The 15,000-nt window shown below is 40.9% G+C and overlaps 2 protein-coding genes across 8 annotated transcripts in view; both read right to left on the bottom strand.

The window, feature by feature from the left end:
* Positions 1-7,718: 7,718 nt before the first annotated feature.
* On the bottom strand, positions 7,719-9,065 carry LOC135097478 (uncharacterized). The gene has a single exon (XM_063999426.1). The coding sequence runs from the start codon at positions 9,063-9,065 to the stop codon at positions 7,719-7,721; it is 1,347 nt and encodes a 448-aa protein (XP_063855496.1).
* Positions 9,066-11,667: 2,602 nt separating this feature from the next.
* LOC135097467 (uncharacterized) overlaps positions 11,668-15,000 on the bottom strand; it is a 192,307-nt gene continuing 188,974 nt past the window's right edge. For 5 of the 7 annotated variants that reach the window (XM_063999409.1, XM_063999410.1, XM_063999407.1 and 2 more), the window contains 5 exons: positions 14,464-14,637; positions 13,967-14,191; positions 13,441-13,602; positions 12,306-12,485; positions 11,668-11,997 (listed from right to left, as the gene is read on the bottom strand). In XM_063999409.1, coding sequence (XP_063855479.1) covers positions 11,779-11,997; positions 12,306-12,485; positions 13,441-13,602; positions 13,967-14,191; positions 14,464-14,637 — 960 coding nt within the window. In that variant the 3' untranslated portion in view covers positions 11,668-11,778. The remainder of the gene's footprint in view (positions 11,998-12,305; positions 12,486-13,440; positions 13,603-13,966; positions 14,192-14,463; positions 14,638-15,000) is intronic. The other 2 variants (XM_063999413.1, XM_063999412.1) reach the window with 2 other exon arrangements.

A 15,000-nucleotide genomic window follows, 5' to 3' on the forward strand; every position in this document is an offset into this window, starting at 1 on the left:
GAGTTTTTGAGGCATTGAACAATAACAAGTTTGCTCTGCACCAATCAGAAACTGAAGAAAGATCAGAAATCAGGCGTTCTGTGGCTTCCCTGCATGAAATTACTTCCTTAAGGGTTGGATGTCTATTAAAAGATGTGGAAAAGTGCAGGGTGGTATCATAAGCGTAGGAGTGGATAGGACAAGAAGTTTGGTTTAGAAAGTCATTGATGAATAATAATAAGAGAATGGGTGACAGGACAGAACACTGAGGAACACTGTTAATAGATTTAGGAGAAGAACAGTGACTGTTTACCACAGCAACAATAGAACACTCAGAAAGGAAACTTGAGATGAAGTTAGAGAGAGAAGGATAGAAGCCATAGGAGGGTAGTTTGGAAATCGAAGCTTTGTACCAGACTTTATCAAAAGCTTTTGATATGTCTAAGGCAACAGCAAAACTTTCACCAAAATCTCTAAAAGAGGATGACCAAGACTCAGTAAGGAAAGCCAGAAGATCACCAGTATAGCTGCCTTGACGGAACCCATACTGGTGATCAGATAGAAAGTAGTGAAGTGATAGATGTTTAAGAATCTTCCTGTTGAGGATAGATTAAAAAACTTTAGATAGGCAGGAAATTAGAGCAATGGGACGGCAGTTTGAGGGATTAGAACGGTCACCCTTTTTAGAAACGGGATGAATGTAGGCAAACTTCCAGCAAGAAGGAAAGGTAGATGTTGACAGATAGAGCTGAAAGAGTTTGACTAGGCAAGGTGCAAGCATGGAGGCACAGTTTCAGACAACAATAGGAGGGACCCCATCAGGTCCATAAGCCTTCTGAGGATTTACGCCAGAGAGGGCATGGAAAACATCATTGCGAAGAATTTTAATAGGTGGCACGAAGTAGTCAGAGGATGGAGGAGAGGGAGGAACAAGCCCAGAATTGTCCAAGGTAGAGTTTTTAGCAAAGGTTTGAGCGAAGAGTTCAGCTTTAGAAATAGATATGATAGCAGTGGTGCCATCTGGTTGAAATAAAGGAGAGAAAGAAGAAGAAGCAAAATTATTGGAGATATTTTTGGCTAGATGCCAGAAGTCATAAGGGCAGTTAGATCTTGAAAGATTTTGACACGTTCTGTTAATGAAGGAGTGTTTGACTAGTTGGAGAACAGACTTGTCATGGTTCTGGACAGAAATATAAAGTGCATGAGATTCTGGTGATGGAAGGCTTAAGTACCTTTTGTGGGCCACCTCTCTTTCATGTGTAGCATGAGAACAAGCTGTGTTAAACCAAGGTCTGGAAGGTTTACGTCAAGAAAAGAGTGAGGAATGTATACCTCCATGCTAGACATTATCATCTCAGCACACAAAGATGGGTCTCTAACACGGAAGTAGTAGTCATTCCAAGGAAAATCAGCAAAATACCTCTTCAGGTTCCCCCAACTAGCAGAGACAAAATGCTAGAGGCACCTTCGCTTTGGGATCCTGAGGAGGGATTGGAGTGATAAGACAAAATACAGATATGAGATTGTGGTTGGAGGAGCCCAATGGAGAAGAGAGGGTGACAGCATATGCAGAAGGATTAGAGATCAGGAAAAGGTCAAGAATGTTGGGCATATCTCCAAGAGGGTCAGGAATATGAGTAGGGTGTTGCACCAATTGCTCTAGGTCGTGGAGGATAGTAAAGTTAAAGGCTAGTTCACCAGGATGTTCAGTGAAGGGAGAGGAAAGCCAAAGCTGGTGGTGAACATTGAAGTCTAAAAGAATGGAGATCTCTGCAAAAGGGAAGAGAGTCAGAATGTGCTCCACTTTGGAAGTTAAGTAGTCAAAAAATTTCTTATAGTCAGAGGCGTTAGGTGAGAGATATACAGCACAGATAAATTTAGTTTGAGAGTGACTTTGTAGTCGTAGCCAGATAGTGGAAAACTTGCAAGATTCAAGAGTGTGGGCACGAAAGCAGGTTAAATCATTGGGCTCATAAACACAACATCCAGCTTTGGATCGAAAATGAGGATAGAGAAAGTAGGAGGGAACAGAAAAGGGGCTACTGTCAGTTGCCTCAGACACCTGAGTTTCAGTGAGGAAAAGAAGATGAGGTTTAGATGAGGAGAGATGGTGTTCTACAGATTAAAAATTAGATCTTAGACCATGAATAATGCAGAAGTTACAGAAGAAAAAGTTGATGGGGGGTGTTAAGACACTTAGGGTCATCGTCAGAAGGGCAGTCCGACCTGGGGACATTTGTGTTCTCCTCCCCAGATGGGGGCTCCGAGGCTGGTGTAGGAGTTGCCATGAATTTTGAAATTTTGAGTGAAGGGTGTGTGTGTTATTAGGTGCTTGTAGTTTTGTGTGGAGGAAGAGAGTTGTCTTTAGAGGGAGGTTGTGACTGCCCCCTTGTGTTGTGAGACACAAAGGGAAACATTCAGTGAGGTCACAGCTGGGTTTAATGGTAAGTTCACAGCACCCCCTGATGCAGTGCTTTAGATCCCACTGGGTGTGATTATCATTTTGGCAGGTGCCTAATGCCTCCTCACACATCTCTCTCTCTCTCTCTCTCTCTCTCTCTCTCTCTCTCTCTCTCTCTCTCTCTCTCTCTCTCTCTCTCTCTCTCTCTCTCTCTCTCTCTCTCTCTCTCTCTCTCTCTCTCTCTCTCTCTCTCTCTCTCTCTCTCTCTCTCTCTATATATATATATATATATATATATATATACTGCCTCCTCACACCTCTCTCTCTCTCTCTCTCTCTCTCTCTCTCTCTCTCTCTCTCTATATATATATATATATATATATATATATATATATATATATAGAGAGAGAGAGAGAGAGAGAGAGAGAGAGAGAGAGAGAGAGAGAGAGAGAGAGAGAGAGAGAGAGAGAGGTGTGAGGAGGTAGTATATATATATATATATATATATATATATATATATATATATATATATATATATATATATATATATTTATTTTACAAGTATCAAGACACATGGATCAATAAAATTAATTAATAAAAATTCTTTCTCTCTCTCTCTCTCTCTCTCTCTCTCTCTCTCTCTCTCTCTCTCTCTATATATATATATATATATATATATATATATATATATATATATATATATATATATATATATATATATATATATATATATATACAGAGAGAGAGAGAGAGAGAGAGAGAGAGAGAGAGAGAGAGAGAGAGAGAGAGAGAGAGAGAGAGAGAGAGAGAGAGAGAGAGAGAGAGAGAGAGAGAGAGAGAGAGAGAGAGAGAGAGAGAGAGAGAGAGAGAGAGAATTTTTATTAATCAATTTTATTGATCCATGTCTTGATACTTGTAAAATATTTTTTTTTAAATATTAAGGCAAACGAGTATATATTTTTTACATTTTTTTCAAATTTTGTAATACTGATATGAAATAAAAAAAATACTTCTATTTTTTATATGTAGATGCTTTAGACTCTATAATATTGTATTATAAATTATTAAATCACCTAGAAATGTTTTTGCACCTTTTACATGTACATGTTAAAAATACTCTATATCTCATGTATTAGTGTTACACACACCTTCACAGATTAAAACTTAATGGAATCTAAGTGGCAACATGCTATATTACTGGCTTTAGGTATACTTGTTGAAGCTGAAGTCACACAAGAATTAGTGCCTGATGCAGGGTTGATAGTATTTAGCTGCTTAGCCTTGTATGCAAGGGGTAATGATATATAAACATAATAAAATACTACTCAGGAAATTGCCTTTTGTATCAAGTATTACATGTGCAGGTTGTAAGTACAATAATAGATGAACACATCAAACGAAGCACAATGCTATAATTACAATGCAGCTATAGGCACTTTATTTTTTTGATATGCATTACTTCTGCTTACTTGATTAAAAAAGAAAAAAAAATATGTATTTTACTGGGACAAGGGAATCATGAGAAATAATTATATGGTATCAAAATTTAAGTTATTGTCAGGTGATAGCCTTCTGCTAAATGTGTCATTTTGATCCTTGCTAACAGGCAAATGTATTTTTCATATACTTAGTTATTTCTTTGACAATTTAAACTAATTTTACAAACATTACCTATATTGAGGTTCCTAAGAGGGCAAGACCATAATGAAAAATACTTCTGTGGTAAAACAAAGAAGAAAGTAGATAGCTGCTGCTATTTCTATAAGCAGGTTGGTCAACATCAATGCCCCTGTACCCATGAAGTGTACAAATGTTATTCCATTTTTGGTTAATTCAGCCCTGTGACTGAAAAAAAAAGGTTAAGTTCAACATGATTGAATCAGATGAAAGAGTTAAACTTATATCAACGACCAGTGATAAAATACTCGTACATGGCACTCAATATTTCGGATCATCATAAAGGAAAGATTTGTATTATGTATCTCTTCCTTGCAATTTAAATTATTTAGCTACGATGATACTCAGGTCACAATTACCTTTGCATAGATTCTCATTTCAAAACTGAAATCTCTTACAGATGAAAAAAAAAGGTTATTATTCCATAATTTCAGCTCACGTAGACCAAATCGGTGTGAATTTTATATCTTATGCTCCTCTACTTAATATTTGATGGTACTGAGACACAAATCTTAGCACGGCTTGCGTATTATTGAAAAATGAGCTACTTTAACACTGTTTTCATTCACAAAATATTTCATGCGACCCATATGAAACAAAGGATGAATTTTCTGACATATACTTCTTTCCCATATAATGAAACTCTACTCTTTCCATGAATGCACATTTCAATGCCCATGTCTACTGTATTAAAAAAAATAAATAAATAAAATAAATAAATGCATTCACACAATATTTCAGTTAACACAATACTTCAGCTTTAGGTGAAACATAGTGCGAACGTCGTCTGCTCCGGGGCCGCACGGAAGACTCACATGAACAGTTTCATAGCACACTTTGTTTCGTGACACCGGGACCGATTTCAGATAAAGGTAGGTTGCCACACGCGCACTTTTTGGGCACGACGTGGCACGAGGTGAGTGCGCGCCACACCGCGAGTAGAAACAGTACAGAAACAGAGACGTCGGGTACATTGCGCGCAAGGGTGTGGCGATGTGGCACGAGGTGAGCCCGATCTGGGCACGAGGTGTTGCGAGACGTGACACGAGGTGATCACGACGTGGGCACGAGGTCATCGCGACGTGCACACGAGGTGTGGCCCAACCCGACGACCCGTTTTGAGGGGTCGCACAGGCATTTTAATTAATTACGAGGTTGTTGCCGATGTACTGTCACGATATGTCACGGGGTGTTGTGAGGATGCGTCCAATATTTGCAGCGCCTCCCAAGCGGTATATAAAGGGTGGGGAATGATGATCAAGTCACTCAAAGCTAGACTGGCAAGCAGGGAAGATGGAGGAAGAAAACTACAGACAAGAGGCTCAAGTACTGATGGCAGGAATCCTGATGGTGGCTGCTGCATTGCTGCTGCAAAGAAGACGTCTACAGCAACCTCCCGTGCCACCCCAGCCACGAGCAAGAAGACCCAGAACAATATGGTGCCGTGAATGGCTTACGAGACGATCGATGCATGGCGATTTTCACCACCTGCTGCAGGAGCTCAACCGAGAAGACACCAAGGGCTACAAGAACTTCCTCCGCATCAAACCTGAACTTTTCAGAGAGATGGTGGACCGGCTTACTCCAATCCTCGCCAAAAAAGCCACCAGAATGAGAGAGCCCCTGTCAGTGGGGTTGAAGTTGGCTGTCACCCTCCAATTCCTGGCATCCGGCGATTCATATACGAGTCTGCAATACAGCTTCAGGGTCTCCAAAACCGCCATCTGTAGATTCGTACCTAAAGTCTGCCAGGCCATAATTGACATATACAAACCTGAGGTGCTCAAGTGCCCAAGAACTCCAGAAGAATGGAATCAAGTTGCCGAAGGATTCTCAAAGAGGTGGAACTATCACAAGTGTGGAGGTGGTCTGGATGGCAAGCATGTTCGAGTGAAGAAGCCCTGGCATGCAGGATCACTGTTCTTCAACTACAAGAAGTTCCACAGCATTGTCCTCATGGCCGTCGCAGATGCAAACTACAAGTTCCTGTACGTCGACGTAGGTGCTGAAGGAAGTGCTGGTGATGGAGGAACTTGGTTCAAGTGCACCCTTCACGATGCCATCGCGCAGAAACGAGTGGGATTTCCAGAGCACAGCTTCCTGCCGAGTGACGACACGCCAATCCCATTCCACGTTGTTGCTGATGATGCCTTCGCCCTCAAGACCTGGCTTATGAAACCTTACTCACATCAATCCCAGGTATACGAAGAAAAAATCTTCAGCTACAGGTTGTCTCGCGCCCGTCGTGTGGTGGAAAATGCTTTCGGTCTCCTGCAGTCACGATTTAGAGTCTTCGGCACTACCATGCTACAACGACCTGCAGTTGTCAAAATTGTCACCATGTGTGGGTGTGTGATGCACAACCTGATATTGGACCGCTACTCAAATTTCCATCCCCAAGAAGTCGACTGCGAAGATGGTGACCATAACGTGATTGATGGATCGTGGAGGAACATACCAAATCTGATGCAACGCCTCCAAACTCGACGGGGAACAAATCCAACGAGAGAAGCAAAGGCCGTCCGAGACTACCTGGCTTTGTACTATGCATCAGAAGCAGGCGCAGTTCCCTGGCGAGAAAGGATGGTATATCCAAGAGGACGACCAGCAGACGAACAAAGGATGGAGCAATAATTAAATAAATAAATAATATATATATATATATATATATATATATATATATATATATATTATATATATATATATATAAATATATATATATATATATATATATATATAAGCTGTGTTAATAAATGTTATCTGTGTATTTGATAATAAAGAAACCGATTAAGCTTCCTTGACTTTGAATTATATCCCAAAATATAAACTATATACATTATAGGAATATCATATTTGGGTGGGGAGGGAATGGGAAAGGAAATAAGAGTAAAATAGAATATATGTTAAAAAAAAATTTTAAATATGAATTTAATGTTTACAAAAATTATTAACTTATTAAGTAATAGGCAAATCTGGATAATTAAACACCTTCATTTATTAATTACATAAGACTTTGGTCTAAAATTGTTAAGATTGTCTGGTTATAAGATTAAAATTTTAGCAAAGAATTTTTCATATTTACGACATTGAAATAAAATCTATACTTGATGGATATATCAAAGCTATAAAATGTTCATATATATATATATATATATATATATATATATATATATATATATATATATATATATATATATATATATATATTATGGGGACAGTACCTTTTCCATGTGTGATTCTCTGATTTAATTTTCCAAGTGTTTTACCTTTTACCAGTTATTATTTCAATACCTTATTTATATATTCAGTTATTATTTTCCAAGTTCTTTATTACCAACTCTTCATTATTCCCTTTTATCTGTTATCATTTCAAATCCTCAATTTCAATCCATTTCTTAACTTCCCAAGTTTTAGTATATTTTTTTTCTCTTTTACCATTTATGTCCCAATTATTTATATTCAGTTTGTAGTTTATAATTTTTTTTTTACTGGTAAAAGGAAACATTAAAAAGTGTTTTTAATGTCTCCTTTTACCAGTTATTATTTTATATCCATACTTATATTATAAATGAAAAGGGAAAAAATATAGTTGTTTTTTTCATATTTATTTCATACATTTTAACATATTTTTATATGCAATACATTTTTATTTTGTTTACATTTACTCGTCGCTATCCTCCGCCTCGTAGCCCTTCGGCGTCTCGATCATGGGGGACATTATGGCCTTTTTCGCCGGCGATTTCGTCTTCTGGCCCTGGAGTTTGGTGGTCGTACTTGTGTGCTGCAGGGTCTTGACGGGGGACGGTGAACAGCCGAGTATAGATTCCCACTGTATTGGGGTGGGCACCTGCTGCTGCTGTGGCTGCTGAGGGAACTGTTGCTGTTCTGATTGTTGAGGCTGGTATTGTTGTTGAGGCTGTTGGTACTGTTGTTGTTGAGGCTGTTGGTACTGTTGTTGTTGGTATTGGGGCTGCGAGTAATGTGGCTGCTGGTACTGCGGCTGATGATAGACTGGAGGAGGAGGAGGAGGAGCAGGAGCAAGAGTAGGCGGTGCAGGAGGCTGCCACAGGTGCGATGGGCTCGCAACTCCTAGTGGCATGGGCACAGAATCCAGCAACCTCCTCGGGTCTTTAATAGCACTCCTGGCCATCACTGGTTCCTCCATGAGGCTGATCATGTACGCGATCTTGGAGAAGAGTACTCCATGATGCATGGGGGAAACCTTCTTCAGGCGAGTGTACATAAATTCAACAAACTGCCGGATGTCAGCGTCAGGTCCCTCGACTGGTGGTTTTCGTGTAGCTAGCAGCTGTGCACTCTGGAGTAGTTCTTGGATGGCACTGCTCTCCTGGGTAGATTTGGTGGATCGTGGGCTGGATAGTTCCTCCTCCTGCCGTTCCTTCTTCCTCTTCCTCCTGGCAATTGAGTGGGCCGATAGGACAGACTCATGGCTGGAGGAATCTTGATCGTCACCTTGTCTGCCGAAGTCATCACTAGGGTGCGTACTTTCGTGGGCGATGTGACCTGCCAGGAAGGCCCAAACCTCGACGATCTTCTGCTCCCTCTGCGTCCTCGGCCTGGCTGCTGATCCACTCTTGCTCTCCCTCTTCTCGATTTTCCCAAAATCTGTTCTCTTCTTGTCCACCACCTTCTTCACCTGCTGGTGAGAACAGTCCGAGAAAGTTTGGGCCAGGTCCTTCCAGAGGCTCTCCTTCCACGCCGGATTCAGCCACTTCTCGTTCCGCTTATCGTAGAGCTCTGGATGCAACTGGACGTAGTTTGCTATCTCCCTCAGTTGGTCGTCGTTGAAGGGGTAGTCCTGAACGTCTTTCTTGGATGGCCGAGTGCGTTTCCTGGAGAGCCCAGCAACAGGTTGTACCTTCACCACTTCCACATCAGGAACGTCAGTGTCGTCAGGAACCTCAGGAGGAACATCACCAGTTTCTTCCTCCTGCAGACTCGGGGAAGACTCCTGCTGTGGTGCTTGCTGCTTGCCTTTCTTGGGCATCTTGGAAAGGTTGGCTGGAGATGGGAGGGTTCTTCTTCTGTCTGTGTTTGCGAGATAAGTGACCATGTGGCCCACGGGTGCTGTTTATATACCCCTTGGATCAGGTCACGTGAGAGGCAATTATACAGCTCGCCACCACCTCGCGCTAACTTCGTGCCCACCTCGGACTAACGTCGCGCCCACCTCGCACTAACCTCGTACCACCCCGCACCACACCTCGTGACACCTCGCGCCCAGGTAGCACGAGCTCGCACCACTGCGCGCCAGGCGCGACGTCGTGCCAATAGGCGCGAGGTGTCTCGAACAGGGTACGAAGTGTCACGAGGTGATGGCACGAGGTGGGGCCGACGTCGCCACTTCGTACCACGTCGGGAAAAAAATGAAACTGTTTTAATTTTAACGCGACGTCGTGCCACCTGCCTCGACTTCCCCGACTTGGTGGCAAGAGGTCTGCACGAGCTGCCGCGCTGTTGGGCACGAGTTGGCGCGAATTGGGTGCGCACTCACCTCGTGCCACGTCGTGCCCAAAAAGTGCGCGTGTGGCAACCCGCCTTTACGCCCTAACACTCGCACATTACTGTCACTAACCCCCCCCCCACCCCGTCAGGTAGACCTTCACGAACACACCTGCAGGCTCCGTCTCTTCATTATATATATATATATATATATATATATATATATATATATATATATATATATATATATATATATATATATATATATATATATATTTTTTTTTTCTTATACAGGTACTGGGGCGGGTCGGCAGCTCTAATTATAGGGGTTTGGGCTGGAACAAGGACTTACCAGGCTATTTCCCCACTGTCTGGCTATTCACACACTCAGATGAAGGATGCAAGCAAACACTGGAGTCCTTTACTGCTTTATATTGACGGAAACCACACATGTACACATTCAAGGTCACGGGGGCAGGACGGGGCACATGGACGTGGGTGGACGCCACCACTGCAAACAGTTTTTTACCTTTATATCACAGGTCACAGACGACCACCACTGTCATTGTCGCTTACCACAGTCAGTGTCTCTCTGCACAGGTGTACACGGGAGTCACCCATGCAGATATATGGCACAAAAGCGAAGGAGAAGGCAAGGCAAGGCGTCTGAGGTAGCTAGAAGTCACAGCGTCCCCCTCTGTCTCAAAGATACTAGAAGAGTCCCTTTTAGTATCTTTGCTCTGTCTCTATCTCTCTTTCTCTTTACACAACTCACCACTCCCTGACATGGCCGCCCAGCCCGCTAGATTTAAATAGCGAAAACAAACATTTTCTTGCCCTGGAAACATTACTTTCACCAGCACATTTCACGGGTTCACTACCGATCCAACCAGATCCTACTGGCCTTCTCCATTTTTCTCTGCTGTATGTGGAGTCACTTGATTAAAGGTGTTTACTGAGATAACATTCGCCCTTTGGCTTCCATTTGTTCACCATCCTGTGTGTAATTGTTTTTCTTGACGTTTTGCTGTTTTTTCTTCAGTAGGAGTTACGAGGGTCCTCTCAAATTTGTCAAAAGAAATCATGGAGAAGTGTGCGTATATGGATTTATATATTCCACATATAGCTACAATTTTGTATATCCCAGTCACGTCCCCTTTCTTCCGTCTACTAGTTTAGGTAGATTGAATTTCTTTGAGATGTTCTTCTTAGAGGATGTGCTGTAAGCTCGGCAAGCACCTTTGTTATTACCCTGTATCCTTCTCATTTTTTTATTACATTTCTTTTTTATTTAGGGGACCATGTCTATCTGCATAACCATAATAAGGATGCACATTATAGTTTCTAGGCATGGTAGTAAAATATTCCGTATAGTTTTGAAAAGTAATTAGATTTATTTTGAGGCTAAAACTCTTAGGAAAAAAAAGGAATATATATATATATATATATATATATATATATATATATATATATATATATATATATATATATATATATATATATATATATATATATATATATATATATATATATATATATATATATATATATATATATATATATATATATATATATATATATATATATATATATATATATATATATATATATATATATATATATATATATATATATATATACGAGTATATATATATACGAGTATATTCCTTTTCTTTTTTCTTTCTTATATATATATATATATATATATATATATATATATATATATATATATATATATATATATATATATATATATATATATATATATATATATATATATATATATATATATATATATATATATATATATATATATATATATATATATATATATATATATATATATATATATATATATATATATATATATATATATATATATATATATATATATATATATATATATATATATATATATATCATCCTTCAGTCCTCTTCCTTTCATTCGTCACGTATTTATTTCTAAACGATAATTAAGCTTGTGGCATTTTTTTTTCTTTTCTCTTTTTTTTTCTTTTTTGCCAAAAGGATAGTATCATTAAAATCTCTATTATCATAACACACACACACACACACACACACACACACACACACACACACACACACACACACACACACACACACACACACAAACAAACACATTTAAATGCCGATATTTATTTAAGAGGAATACTACAGTACATGAATGAAAACTTTACTTGCCTCATCGATCTTGATCAGAAAGCAAGGACAAAACAAAGACCATGCCCACAGATGCTTTAGCTTTCACCAAAACAGGTGAGCCACTTTAAGTTATTAGCGCAGCAAGGTCTGGATTCCAATACACTGTACACCATCAGTTCACAGACGAAGGTGAGGGTGGAAAAGAGCAACCCCGCGCCGCACACCAGGAACACGCCCTGCAGATGGTATGTAGTGAGCGTCAGCCCCTCTTGCAGTGCTTCCGCCCCTCCGCTCCTGCCCTTCCTCGCCGCTGCCTGCGTCAGGAGAGGAATAAGACTTTGCAAGTTTGAATAGTCTTGACAGTAGCAACAACAAAAACAGCAGCAGCAACAATAGCAGCAGTAGCAACAGCAGCAGCAACAACAACAAAAATAGTAGTAGTAGTAGTAGTAGTGGTATGCGTGGTATGCAGTGGAAGAAGAAGAGGAAGAGGAAGATGATGATTAAGATGATGATAAAAAATTATTATCATCAACAACAACAACAACAACAACAACAACAACAACAACAACAGCAACACCAACAACAACAAACACTTCTTCAGGTATTCATTATCACTCACAGCTGCCTTCCTGCGTGTAGCTAGGGTGTGCTGTTGGATGAGGTCATTGAGCCACTTGTCCACCAGGCCCGCCTCTAACAGCCGCCGCAACACCCTGTCGAAAAGTCGCTTCAGGGGGGAACCTTTCTGAAGCGCGAAGCCAGTGTCGGCGGGGAAGAAACGATCCCTAGCCATATGCACCTTAGGAAAGACATTAGTGTTATGTATGCTGTCTGGTTTTATTTTGGACAGTATTCTGAAGCATTTCTGCGCCGAACTTTCACTACTTTCAAAACTCTAGTTGAAGTTACGCGGGTTTCAAAGGGTGTTCTTATGGTTTTAGTGGCATATTAACAAGATTTCTATATTATTAAGAGGAGAAACACTCTTAAGAAAACAGGTAGTCATCTCTGTGGCTTTTTGAAAATTAGTCGTGGTGAGAGAGCAAAACATTTTTTAATACGAGCCCTTATAATCTTCTCTATCGTTATCATTATCCTCAGTCGCCCATTTCTTCCACTTTCGTCACCAGCATCATTATCATTTCTCGGATTGTTGTTATTATATAAACTATTGATATAGCTACTAATACGATCACCAACATCACTAACTACCATAACCATTAACATCTACAGTTTTATCACTATCACTATCACCATCACCATTATTCAGAGTGTTACTGTTACCTCTGTTGATATCACCACCCACATTACTGCCATAGTTATGAACATCACCTTCATTACCAACATCACCGCGTTACCTTATTATCTATACAATTATTCAACACCATTATTACAAATCACTACTTGACTGATTCATTGCTACCATCGTTTACGTCACCATTGTCACAATTACCTCATCTAGTCATCACCACCAGCACTACGAACCTAGGCCAAGCGATACAAGATCATCATATTCTGAAACATCCACTACTTTCAAAAGGCTCTATTTGAAGTTACATGGGTTTTAAAGGATATCTTTAAGGTTCTAGTGACAGATTAATATGATTTCTACGTTATTAAAAGGCGAAACATTGTTGAGAACTCGGCTAATCGTCTATGTGGCCTTTGAAAAATAGTCGGTGTGAGAAAGCAAAGCGTTTCTGCATACGAGCCATAGAGGTCTTAATTGTCCTTGACTGTAAGCATTAGGCTACCTGCGTATCTCCATTCCTATCGACGAAGTGCATGGCGACGGCGTCCCTGAGGTAGGTACTGAAGGAGATGAAGGCGAAGTTCTCGTCCAGCGCCTTCTGGATGCAGGCCACGAGGGACGGGCAGAAGGTAAGGCCTTTGAAGATTTCCTGATAGAGGGGCACCTGTTGAGAGAGAGAGAGAGAGAGAGAGAGAGAGAGAGGAGAGAGAGAGAGAGAGAGAGAGAGAGAGAGAGAGAGAGAGAGAGAGAGAGAGAATTACTAGCTGATTTCCATACTTAAGTCTCATCCATCCCTTTGAGTTTTTTTCTCATCATTCTTCATCACCTCATTATCCCCTCAATACTCTCAATCCCCTCTTCATACAATCTCTCTCTCTCTCTCTCTCTCTCTCTCTCTCTCTCTCTCTCTCTCTCTCTCTCTCTTGTTCTTGTTCTTTTCATCACATCATCCATCGTATCATCATCCATAACTATACTTGTTTCACTCAGCAACCATCATTTTCTCTTTGTCTATTTATCGTCCCCACCTCGCTTGTCTTGAAGAGCTGATAGTCAGCGGCCCCGAAGTCGTTGATACCCCAAGTAAAGTCGGAACGAACCAAGTCTTCCAAGGTTTCTAGCGTCGTTGAGTAGGCGGGCACAGTGAGGAAAGCGGTGAGGTTCCCGACGAAGGAAACGGTCGCCACCAGACAAAACAAGAGCCATGTCGCAATGAACACTCGAACGTGAGGTGAGCTTGGCCATGGGCGGCTCTATGTATGCGAATGGAAGAAGAAGGAAGAGGAAGAAGAGGATAAGCGAGAGAATATCCGTATTTTTTCTTTATGCAATCTTAAGTGGATGAATAAAGTATCATACAAAACGGAAGAATACAGATATTTGGAATACTGTATCATTCTTGACAAATTTCTTGGCTGTCTCAACCTTTTTCTCTAAACACACACACACACACACACACACACACACACACACACACACACACACACACACACACACACACACACGCACACACACACACACACACCTGGCAGACAAGGGCAGCGAAGGTGAGGAATACAGCGTCGGGCATGGATAAGTGACTGAAGGAGAGGCGAAGGAGGAGCCAGAGTAGAGGGCCGGACAAAAGGAGAGCTACGCCGAGGCTTATCCACACCCACCCACCAAAGGGCCTCACCACAGCTTGCCACTGGGGAAGCGGCTGCAGGTAAAGTGCAGAGAGTAAGGAAAATAGTGAGAGAAGGAAAAATTGTGAATGGAAAAGGAAAAAGGGAGATCCAGGAAGAGAGAGAGAGAGAGAGAGAGAGAGAGAGAGAGAGAGAGAGAGAGAGAGAGAGAGAGAGAGAGAGAGAGAGAGAGAGAGAGAGAGAGAGAGAGAGAGAGAGAGAGAGAGAGAGAGAGAGAGAGAGAGAGAGGCAAAACAGGATGAGGTAAAAAAATGCAGCATACTACTAGTACTACTACTACTACTACTGCTACTACTACTACTACTACTACTACTATCACGGTTACTGCCGGTTTGGACTGAACTAACTCACCACTATAACCACTACTCCTCCTGCCT

This window comes from Scylla paramamosain, unplaced genomic scaffold (genome assembly GCF_035594125.1).
Source record: "Scylla paramamosain isolate STU-SP2022 unplaced genomic scaffold, ASM3559412v1 Contig21, whole genome shotgun sequence".
Lineage (NCBI taxonomy): Eukaryota > Metazoa > Arthropoda > Malacostraca > Decapoda > Portunidae > Scylla > Scylla paramamosain.